This window comes from Zingiber officinale, chromosome 7A (genome assembly GCF_018446385.1).
Source record: "Zingiber officinale cultivar Zhangliang chromosome 7A, Zo_v1.1, whole genome shotgun sequence".
Lineage (NCBI taxonomy): Eukaryota > Viridiplantae > Streptophyta > Magnoliopsida > Zingiberales > Zingiberaceae > Zingiber > Zingiber officinale.
This window is the reverse complement of record NC_055998.1, coordinates 112050755-112063275: the sequence shown is the minus strand read 5'-3', so window position 1 is coordinate 112063275 and position 12521 is coordinate 112050755. Positions and strand designations below refer to the sequence as shown.

The 12521-nt window shown below is 36.7% G+C and overlaps 1 protein-coding gene across 3 annotated transcripts; it reads left to right on the top strand.

Moving 5' to 3' along the window:
- The first annotated feature begins 8321 nt into the window (after positions 1–8321).
- LOC122002018 (GDSL esterase/lipase At4g10955-like) lies at positions 8322–11716 on the top strand. Of its 3 annotated transcripts, none has more exons than XM_042557042.1 (3): positions 8322–8551; positions 9592–9693; positions 10617–11716. In XM_042557042.1, the coding sequence occupies exons 2-3, from the start codon at positions 9632–9634 to the stop codon at positions 11569–11571; spliced, it is 1017 nt and encodes a 338-aa protein (XP_042412976.1). In that variant the 5' UTR covers positions 8322–8551; positions 9592–9631; the 3' UTR covers positions 11572–11716. The 3 variants fall into 3 exon arrangements, with proteins under 3 accessions (XP_042412976.1, XP_042412975.1, XP_042412977.1); XM_042557041.1 differs by having other exon boundaries at positions 8323–8509; XM_042557043.1 differs by lacking the exon at positions 8322–8551 and adding an exon at positions 8733–8751.
- The last annotated feature ends 805 nt before the right edge of the window (positions 11717–12521 follow it).

Genomic DNA, 12521 nt, shown 5'->3' with positions numbered 1-12521 from the left:
CTCTCATTCCCGTTGGCAACATCCTGTTGGCTTCTCTCCTCGCGACACAGCTAGGGCACGCGAGCTCTTCTTCGCCAACGGTCGGCGGCCACTTCTCCTCATTCACCGTCGCCGACCGGAGCTTGTTCCTCCTCCATCATCCGCGATTACCTTCCCTCTTCTGTTCTTCATTTCATCAGGCCGGCACTAGCCAAGGACCGGAAGCCATCTCTTCTCTGATCGCGCGACTTTCTTCCTCGCGCGGGCTAGGGTTCGCGACAGAGTCCACCGATGACTCCTTCCAAGGGATCCGACAATAGTCCTTCATTCGGATCAAGGCTAGACAGAACATCACAGCTTTGCCTACCTCACAGCAGCTCTTCTCCAGATTTGGCCATCCCTGCCCTTTTCACAGCAGCCCTTCAAGTTCGAGCATCCTTCATCCGGAGTAGAGCTCTTCTTCAAGCTTCCAACAACCACGAATTGCATTTGGATTCATTCCTTCACTGTGTTGATTGGGTTAATATTTGGTTGTTTGCAATAGTTCTTTATGTGGGTTGATCTTTATTGATAGATGATTGTATTAATTGGGTTTCTCATGTTTTAGATTTCTTGCATTAGGCTTAAAGCAAATGTTGCCTTTGATGTGTTCGATGAAATGCCCCAAACACTTTGATAGCTTTATTAATGCATTTTAGTTCCTTAATTTCTTTCAATGCTTGTTTGGTTAAATGTTAGTGAAAGTTGTCCTTTGATTGAATGCAATTAGGATTAAATTTCTTTAATGCTCTAGATTACGTTCTATGCTTAATTTCTTTAGTTACTTACTTTATGTTGTTTTTAATTTCCTTGCAATCATAGTTTAAGTTAGACTAGATTTTCTTACATGCACTGTCTTTCATTTATTAGGTTAGGTTCATTTAATGTTTTGCTATTTCATTCTCTAGTTTAATGTTGTTGATGGTGAAATCGTAGCGTAGAGTGACAATGCGCTATGAGATCACTATTAATGAATAGATAGGATGTCTTTCATTAATTAGAATTAGATTTCATACTTGTATTGCTCTTTTGTTCCTTAGGTTAAATTTCATACTTGTTTGTTATTTCATATTGTAGTTTGAAATTCAAAACCAAAACCCCCAGTTTCATATCAAAAATCCAAAAGCCATAACTAATCCTGAAGTTATCATCCTATCGTTACATTCTTTGGGAGACGACCCGAGTCATCTTTATACTACTTTAGTGTAGAGGGGTTCAGTAAACATTAATTGTAATTTGATGTAAGCTCCCGTAGCATGACACTCGAGCTTCACATCAGTATTGACAAAGGATTATCTTGCTTCTCCAGAGCTACAAGATTTTTATACAAGAAATTTGATACCAAACAAGTACACAAAGCTGAATTAGCAACTAAGTTTCAAAATTTTTAATGAACCAATGGCCTTGATTACATTCTGCACAGCCACTGCTTAGTCATTTCTGCACATTCTGGTCTTTGTACCAATTGCCACTGTTTAGCCACAAGAAATTTCAACACTTCTTCATCTTGCCTCTTCAGAACCTTTACAATGCATATATGAGAACTTTCCATTTCCCAGCAGCTTTTGCTCATCACGACTCTCATCCCAATTTGGCACAGAATTTACTCACTATTCTATAAAATCTGCTATTCTGGAATTTCTGCACTATAATTCTGTCATTACAGCAAACTTTTCCTTTTGTTCTCATTTTGTTCCATTTCCGATCTGACATTCCATTTCCTGGATTGAGTATCACTTCATAAACCAACAACCATCAATGACTTCTTTCATTCTTCTCATTCAACCAAATGCATCCTTTCAAGTACTATCGAGTGTCATTCCATTTCATACTTTTTTTTTCTTTCAGTAATGGAAATAAATCTTGGTAGAAGCTATTTATGCCCAAAATTTCATTTGTTACTTCACATTACAAAACTTCATGTAAGCTTCTCCTCTCCTTGATGTCAATTCTGAATTTTTGATACTCCAACATCTCTCAACTTCAACTTCACAGACTTTCACAGTTCTGCATTTATCTCTCAGAATTCTGAATTTCAACTTGATAACTTGATAACTCATCTGATGTTATTGCCTTATCACTTCAAGCTTCAACAATTTATTCCCAAAGAACTTAACAATCATTAAAATCAAATAATAGCTTGAATTCTCATCTTGTCTCAGCAAGTGACATCAATTAGAAAGTTACTGCAATTCAAAATTCCAGAAATTTGATGCTATCAGAATTCTTCCAGCAGATTTGTAAAGAATGCTATCAGGATTTAAACAATTGTTTCTGTTGGAATCCAAGGACTGATAATGAAAATTTTTTCACACAATTGATACAAATATAAACTGGATACTTTTTGGGTTCTGTTTCCAGCATTTTCCTCAATGTTTAATGAACCAATTGCTGCCCTTTTCTTCAACTTTTCCAAGTAAATGATACTCCACTCGAATGCTTAGTTGATGAAATAATAACCACCCATTGAATTCCGAATTTTGATCCATTTAAATCACATTCCAATGGCTATATAACTCACTGTTCTTGCATTGTTTTGTGTCCAGATAAATCCCTGAATTCATCTTTTCTCATCTTGCAAAAGCCATACAAGATAAGCATACCATTTGTTTTCAGCAACTCTTAAATTCAACAAAGCTTCCACTCGTTTGGATATTGCATTCTAATTTTTGATACAAACCTGATACAAACTTTTCAGCCCTGCACTTCAATTTCTGCAGAATTCCTGCATTGTGAATTTCTGCAAAATTTAGCACAACACAACACAGCCAACATAAAGTTAAGATTTCAGCATTTCCAAAACCTTCTTACCACATATGTCTCTTACAATTTTGAATGCATCAACATAGTATCAAGTCTTACACTTCAAAACAATTGGAGCTCACTCTTGACATGATAAAACTCAAGATATGGATACATTTAGCATATAATCTAAAGAGTACTTAATTCATAACAACATTCTTCCAAAACTCCATCATTGGCTTGAATTTTCCCATTCATTAACGAGTGCATCCAAAAATTCAAAAACACTACACACCTCCCCCACACTTAATTCTTTATCATCTTGCAAAATCTAACTCATCAAGTATTCAACCAAAACACTCAATTAAAGAATGACAAGCAAGGATTATCAAGAATTAAAATGCTAGATGAAAATGTATAAAGAAAATTGTGAGGAAAGGAATTGGAAAGTATGAAGGGGAACAAAATTGACAAATTCCTCAATTTCCATGCACACCAATGCTATTGTGACTTTGAAAAGAAACTAAGCAAGTTCTATAGTTTCAATTGCTATGAGTGCATGCCACACAAGGGAAAATAATAGTGTATAGGCTTAAAGTGGTCCTCTCTAGGTAATTTTCATGTAATCAAGCTTTAATTGATCAAAATGGAATCCACTATCAATTTAATCAAAATCATGTAAGTAGAGTATCCAATTATGTCAAATGACCTAAATTTGATGATCAAATTTAAAAAACTTTTACCATCTTAAAAATATTACTTAGAAAATTCCCATGGAGACTTTTATTCAAAATGAAAATGCTATGTACTAACAAAATGTGAAGTATGAAAGCAAAGTGTGGAAGTAAAATGCAAATGCAAAGTATGAAACTAAAGAAAGTTGCATAAAAAGAATTTATTAACAAAACATGAATTAAAATTGCAAAAGCAAGTGAAATTGGAACCAACTCCCCTTTCATTCCGGTGGTCGAAGAAGATTGAGAAGAATAATCCATGCCGGTAGTTGAGTACTTTTGGTTCCAGTCAATTCCTTTTTATTCATCATTTTTCCATTATAAATTTTTTTCTGGAGGTCTAAGGCGGTTCAGTGTAAGCATCCACTTCGAAAGCTTATGTTCTCCTACCACATCAATAAAGGAAAACCCCTCCCACACGCATGTGGGATAAGAAAAAGATAGGAGAACATTAGTGTGAGAAGAAAATTTAGCACGTAATGAATCACAATTAATGAAATCAATGAACGATACCTCTATTAAATTTTCTGATGAATCACAAATAATACTCACCTTTTCTTCTTGAAAGGTACATTGAGTGGTGATTGTTACCTTCTCTTCATCAAATGAATGCTCAAGCTCTGGTTCAAGTGAATGTTCAACTTCATGTAGTGATTCTTGGGCGCTTAGCTCCATAGCACAAGTCCCTACACTCTCTTTATCATCATCATCATCAAATCCAGGTGATTCTTGAGGTAATGCTTTCAATAAGCATTCCCCTACACTTAACTTTTCTTCATCATCAATACCTGCATCGTTAATAACATCTAGAGCAACATCATTAGTAGAATCAGTAATCTGAATAACCACATCATCATCACAAATAAAACTAGATAAATCATGTGAATAAATGGAAGTATGGTCAGGCCTGACAGAATCTCTACTTTCCATCTCTGCACTGGAGTTTTGTGCTTGTAACTGATTGATGGATAATGCAATTTGATCTAACTGACTCTGAATATTTTGTATCCTTGCAAATTGTTGCTCTTGATGTTCACTCATTTGATGCACAACTTCATTGAATTTCCATATTGAATCTGCAAATTGTTCTTGTACTTCGTCATATTGATATTTAGGCGCATAAATCCCAGTCTGAGGCTGATCATAATAACTCTGACTCCAATCTTTAAAATGCGGACAATATGGATCCATGGTAGAAAAAATTTCCTGTTCTTACACAACAACTAGCAAATAAAATCAGAAGATCCAGGAACAAATAAAAGCAAACACATGGATATATAATCATGAAAGCAATTAAAACAATAAAAATTTTAAAGTTTTCCAAAATAATGAACAATCCTAAGATTATCAAACACCTCTACAAATGTCCCCGACAACGGCGCCAAAATTTGATGTGAAGCTCGAGTGTCGTGCTACAGGAGCTTACATCAAATTACAATTAATGTTTACCGAACCCCTCTACACTAAAGTAGTATAGAGATGACTCGGGTTGTCTCCCAAAGAATGTAACGATAGGATGATAACTTCAGGATTAGTTATGGCTTTTGGATTTTTGATATAAAACTGGGGGTTTGGGTTTTGAATTTTGAACTACGATATGAAATAACAAACAAGTATGAAATTTAACCTAAGGAACAAAAGAGCAATGCAAGTATGAAATCTAATTCTAATTAATGAAAGACATCCTATCTATCCATTAATAGTGATCTCATAGCGCATTGTCACTCTACGCTACGATTTCACCATCAAGGACATTAAACTAGAGAATGAAATAGCAAAACATTAAATGAACCTAACCTAGTAAATGAAAGACAGTGCATGTAAGAAATAGTCTAACTTAAACTATGATTACAAGGAAATTAAAGACAACATAAAGTAAGTAACTAAAGAAATTAAGCATAGAATGTAATCTAGAGCATTAAAGAAATTTAATCCTAATTGCATTCAATCAAAGGACAACTTTCACTAACATTTAACCAAACAAGCATTGAAAGAAATTAAGGAACTAAAATGCATTAATAAAGCTATCAAAGTGTTTGGGGCATTTCATCGAACACATCAAAGGCAACATTTGCTTTAAGCCTAATGCAAGAAATCTAAAACATGAGAAACCCAATTAATACAATCATCTATCAATAAAGATCAACCCACATAAAGAACTATTGCAAACAACCAAATATTAACCCAATCAACACAGTGAAGGAATGAATCCAAATGCAATTCGTGGCTGTTGGAAGCTTGAAGAAGAGCTCTACTACGGATGAAGGATGCTCGAACTTGAAGGGCTGCTGTGAAAAGGGCAGGGATGGCCAAATCTGGAGAAGAGCTGTTGTGAGGTAGGCAAAGTTGTGATGTTCTGTCTAGCCTTGATCCGAATGAAGGACTATTGTCGGATCCCTTGGAAGGAGTCACCGGTGGACTCTGTCGCGAACCCTAGCCCGCGCGAGGAAGAAAGTCGCGCGATCAGAGAAGAGAAGGCTTCCAGTTCTTGGCTAGTGCCGGCCTGATGAAATGAAGAACAGAAGAGGGAAGGTAATCGCGGATGATGGAGGAGGAACAAGCTCCGGCCGTTGGCGGTGAATGAGGAGAAGTGGCCGCCGACCGTTGACGAAGAAGAGCTCGCGTGCCCTAGCTGTGTCGCGAGGAGAGAAACCAACAGGATGTTGCCAACGGGAATGAGAGAAAGCTTTGGGGATTTTATTTCTCCAGATTTGATTCGATGGTCCTGATCAATCCAGATCTGATGGAACGGTTGAGATCAAATCTGAATAAATGATCGAGATCAACTAGAACCCATTGAATGGTCAGGATGGCTAGAACAAGATGAGCGGCTCAGATCATTCCAGATCTACACAGATTAGCCAGAATCAATCAGATCTTGATGAACGGCTAGAATTAATCAGATTCAAATCTTTCATTTAATTTGCTTCAGATTTGATCAAATAACTCAGATTTTTTCAGATTAGACTTCTCATTAACTCAAGCCTTTATATTCATTTTGGTTCAACTTGAGCTCAATCCCTACAAAAATAAAAGTGCACAATTATAAGTAGAAATTCATAAAAATAGGAAGAATTATAACAAAACTCATAATATGAATCTAACTCAATAAACATGATAAGAATCAACAATTAATCATATGAAAGGATTATAACATGAGAATTAAGGGCAGAAATAATGCATCAAAATACTAATTATCATGGTCACAGGAAATGACGGCAATGGCCGCTGGGGACTGCGGTGATCCTCTTCAGTGGCGTCTGCACCGGCGAGGAGAGGAGCAACGATGACAGCGGCATGAAGAGGAGGTACGGTCGCTGGCGGAAGATGATGACGGCTGTGATGTTGGCCAAGAGCGACCTGGAGGGACATGAACTGTCGAGGTGCCGGCGATCTCTGGCAGTGAGGTGACTCTAGCCGCCGTTGTTGTGAGGGCGGCGATAGAAAATCCCAACTTCCCCTCCTGGTGACGGCGCTGGAGTGAAGAGGCTGGATGAAAGGAGGTAGAGGAGGAGAGGAAGGGAGCCCCGGTTAGGGGTGAGCATTCGGTTTATTCGATTAATTCGGTTAATTTAATATTAATTTTGTATAAATTCTTTTTATTGTTATTTTAAACAAATTTAGTTAATTCGGTGTTAATTGAAATAACTAATTTGGTTAATTCAGTTTTAGTAAAATTTTGATTTGATTCGGTCAGCAAACACTAAATCGGTTTTTAGTTAATTCGGTTAATTTATGGACCGAATTAACCGAATGCTCACCCCTAGCCCCGGTGGCTTCGTCGCCGCTGGCGAAGGGCGTGAGAAGGAGAAAGGTCTTCCTTGGCTGGCAGCGGAGAAAAATGTGAATCAGCCTCTTCCTTCCATGAACAGTGCTGACTCTTAATCAAAACCCTACTCACGCCAAAAAACTGAAATACCCTCTCCTTTTTCCCCAATCACTCCTCTGCCCCCAGCTACATCCGCATCACAAACCTTCTAAGATGCTCTAAGACAGAAGTTTATTCACTTTTCCTCTCATATTTTTCATTATCATATTAAATGACGTCTCTCTTTCCCATTATTATAAGTAGATTTTATTAAAAAATATTAAATATCTTTCAATTTTTTCCCATAAAATTATTTTTTATATTTATATTAATGAAACAAAACTTTTTAGAATGTTTTTTTATTTAAAAAGTCAGTTTAGATATTTTTCAACTTATTCAATTTATCAATTATATGTCTTTGTCCTTCCTATTTCTCTATTTTTATGTTGATAAAAGATGATTGTTTGTTTTCAACGCCCCCCCTCCCCTCCCTTTTCAATTTGTCTTAAGACCAATACGAAGAAGATAAATCATATATGACTATTAATTTTTGAAATAGTGACTAGCGCATGAAAGAATTATTTTTTTGGATATATCAAAATTTAAATCCGAGACCTCATTATGATAATATCGCATGTACTAACCACTAAATCATTATGAGGAGATCCATTTCTCATCTTTATGCAAATTGAATAAGTGATCAAGTCATTAAGCTTATTGGGCCAAACAATGTAACCATTGGATAGTTCCCCACTCGACCATTTTAATTAGCTGATTTGAACAGCTCAACTAACTCATTCAATTAACCTGGCTTGAAGATGAGGAAACTAAATTTGACGGTCGATTATTAAACGAACTGACAACTGTTTTACCTTCTTCCTTCCCCTCATCCAACAATCCAAGCCCATTTGCCACTGAATTGAATCAAGCCGTCCATATTGCATAATTTTGATACCGGATCCTAGCACAAATCTCAAAGCCCGAAAGGACTTGGTTCATGCGACGTCATTGGCTGGCTCTACCACAAATCAAAATCCTTTCTCCCCTTCCTCGCGTGGAGACTGCACAACAATGGAGTCATCTTCGCTTCTTCTCGCAGGTTTCTACCAAATCGTGCTCTTCCTCGAATTCAAGAAAAAGACAACGCCCTTCCCCGTCGTTTTCCTGGTGGCTTCACCGCTTGCCCTTTAGAATCGGGTCGATTAGAGTAAGCTTGGAATCTCTGTGTCGATTGGTTGTTTTAATGATGGTGCGCTTTGTCTTCCTCAATTTCAAAAGTTTTTTTTTTTTTTTTTTGCTTACACTATTATTATATCATATTCTGTGGGGTATTCTTAGCTTGATTCGTGATTTCTTAATGGCTGCATCTGCTCTCTTATCCGTGTCTAAAAAGTTGATTGCAATTTGGTTATCTTGCGTACCTGCAGTGCTTGAATCGCGCTACATTGGGTATGCCTTTTGGATCTGTAAACTGATTCGTTGATCTATTCATTTTTTGAATTATTACAGCAGAGGATGATGGAATCGCTAGGTCGGATGCTTTGTCAGAATAAAATTGCAACTTGTTTAATCTGAATGAGTCAAACAACTTTATTTTAGTATTTCACTCTTTTAATACCTACCCAATTCTTAATACCTGGATTTTTTTCACCCAATTTCATCTAATACTTTGAAATCTAGCTGTCATATCAAGAACATTTTGGAAAAAGGCAGATCCGCGGCCCCTAGTGCCGAAATCAAGAACACTTTGGAGGTTGTGGACAATGGGGTTTGAAAAATTAAAGATCTGATTCTTTTGATTTTTGATATTAGGATTTTTGTTTTTTTTTTGTTTTTTGTTTTTGTTTTTTGCTGCTACCGTAGGGTTTAATTTCTTATCTTTGGCAAATTCCATCAAATAATTAATCTCTGGGAAGGTCCAGTTTCTTTCGAATGAAAGAGAACTTTCTCAGTGAGCTAATATTTTTGTTTAGATGAGGTACTTTGATCAAGAGACCTATTCAGATACTCTATTCTTGAAATCTCACTTTAGGAAAAGTATATTTCTCCTTTTCGTGATTTGATTGTCTTTGTAACTATTCTGTCACAGGCTTACAGCATAATTCGTTTCAAATTATTGATGTCAACTAATTTGTTACTTAGCTCAGTGTTACATGCTTATGTCGATTATCTATTACCTGAAACATATAATTTTTGTCTGTTGTGTAAATGCTGTGTTGCAGATCTACTTTGTTTTATTTATATGGTCAATAATCACAGCTTTTGATGTTCGCCCTCATGTTTTAACAGTTGCTTCTTTGAGTCATCAAGAACTGCCTGACAGAAGAAAATGATATCACAAAGGGATGTGTATGAGATATCAGGACCCGTACATCTGACCTCTATAAATTGGTAAGTCCTTTCAATCTTCTACATTTTGCAAACCTTTCCTTGATGATATGTTCTGTACTTATCTGTTATTAATCTTTCCAATCACCAGATTCCATTCACTTTATGATGTTTTCCGATATATAAATTAGCATTTTGTATATATCCTCATCTCTCAAACCTGGTCACTAACACCTTGTTTGAATACCTGATTGTTTATGATGACCATGTTGACTAGTCCATGATGGAAATGATATGGTAATTGCGTTTACCATGTGAAATATATACTGAAGGACAAGCGAATGTGAAGAATATGTTTCCTTCATTAAATTGATGATCCACCTTTCACAAACCTGTAGTCTAGTTTCTGGATATAATCTAGTTTTTGGCTACATCAGTAAACCCAAGTAATGAGAAAGGTAACAGATCAGCAACTATATAAGATATATATATTCCTTGTTGTTCTTTATGTGATTGACCTGGCCCATTACTTTCCAGCAAGGGAGTTCTTCAGCAAGGTAGAACATAAAAAAGGTCTAAATGGAAGAAAAATACAAATTAAAATACATAAAGACGGAATCTCTTATAGAGAAATATAAATTAGAATGCACAAGAATGGAATCACTTGCCTCTTTCAGTTTTATATTTCAGTGTTTCTCATTCACTAGTCACAAATATCATTTATGCTCTCACAGTCGGTTACTTTTTAATTGAAGTTCTATTAAGAGAGAATAATTAAAATTTCTATGGTACTAGTGGGATTCTTTTTAAAGATGTTCTCGGTGTGCTGCAATTCGAGTATAATTTTGTCAATCCAAGAGACAGATTTAATGACTCACATGCAATACAATGAGAATATGATCTCGTTAATTTAGACCTATTGGAGCAGCATCGTGCTTATATCGTATCTGAACTTAATTTTCTTTTGCAACACTTGTTTCGAGCAGGAATTGCCCTCATCATCAACGCTCTGTTGCAGCCAGTTTGGTTCAAGGTGCGTATGTCCTGGAACGCGATCGACAGCTGAACCGTCAAGAGGCTTGTGCTCCTCCCTGGTGGGAGAGGTTCCATTTTGAAGTCACCAGAAAGCTAATTGACGATGCTGATCTCTCCATCTTCGGCGCCATTTACAAATTCAAGCCTCCAACAAATTCCCATGGCTCCACAGTTCCTAATCCTCCTAAATTTGTCATTGTGTTCAGAGGTACCGTCACTAAGAAAGAATCTTTATCTCGCGATCTTAAGTTGGATCTGCAAGTACTAAAAAATCATCTCCATCAAACATCGCGGTTTATGATCGCAATGCAAGCTGTTCGTAGCTTAGTTGCAGCTTTTGGACATCAACATGTATGGCTTGCTGGGCATTCTCTAGGAGCAGCCATGGCAACACTGGCCGGAAAAACCATGGCCAAGGAGGGCATGCACCTTAAGGCTTTCCTCTTCAACCCACCATTCTTCTCGGCACCAATAGAGAGGATCAAAAACTGGAAGGTCAAGCATGGCATTCGCATTGCGGGAAGCGTTGTAACTGCAGGGCTCGCATTGGCACTGAAGGGCCCCAGTCACAAATGCAATTCCTTCACCATGTTGTCAGCCTGGGTGCCATGTCTATTTGTCAACAAGTCCGACGACATCTGTTCGGAATATATTGGCTACTTCGAGCACCGTAAGAAGATGGAAGAAATCGGAGCAGGAAATATAGAGAAGCTGGCGACGAAGAACTCTATGAAAGATTTGTTTCTCAGTGCTTTCGGAGTGGAGTCTGAGTCATTGCATCTTCTGCCATCGGCAAATCTGACTGTGAATTCAAGTCCTTCTCCTGACTTCAAGAGTGCTCATGGAATACATCAATGGTGGAGGTCAGATTTAGATTGTCAAACAAAGGTGTATCTGTACGAGTAAAACTACAGCATTTGAGTGTGGTAGTGGAGTTTAATCTTCATCACTGGAATGGTGATTCAAAGTTACTGTATGTAATTTGGAGTAGCATGTGAATTTAACTGCTCACAATTGTTTTAGGCAATAACAATAGATAGATTCGATGTTGTGGTTCTATGTTTTTTTATAAGTAAAACTTAATAATGCATTAGGAGAAATGTACAATTAGTTAAGTTAGGATGTCATAAATTTAAATACACCGCATTTGGATTTTAATGAGCATCTAATCAAGATTTGACATGTGGTCTTTAAAATTATATCGATTTCTAATTTGTTATATGGGATATATTATACACGGTAATTTATCGAAACACGCATTTAACTTTTTTACTTGATTAATCATGTATCATATTTTGATAATTATTAAAGAAAAGACGTATTTAACTTTTTTACTTGATTAAAAGATCTATCATATTTTGATAATTATTAAAGAAAAGAGTATTTAACTTTTTTACTTGATTAAAAGATCTATCATATTTTGATAATTATTAAAGGGTGCACTAAGTTATCCTGTTTTTTCATTCTACCTCTCTTTCCAACTATTTGGAACCTTAACATCTCTCTAATGACGGTCGCAGATCGTGGCTGCTCCTAGTGATGGTGCAATCAGGACTCAATCGTGATTTCAACAGGTAAAGGTAGAACACGATGGCGATAAATTCCATCAGGTAGACCTCAAACAACGAATGATATAGGTTATAACGAACGGACCTAAAAGATGACATGACAATAAAAGTCAAGATAATGTGACGGTCAAAGTCAGGATAGAGGAGTATTCTGTACTTGGTTCTGTTGATCGCCGAGCCCCAAAGTTCTTAGGTTTTGCCCGCACGACCTTAAAGCAGGATACTCAGATAAGGCTGATCGGCTACAAATCTAGTTGGATATAAGGATTCTAGGACTCTACTCTAGAA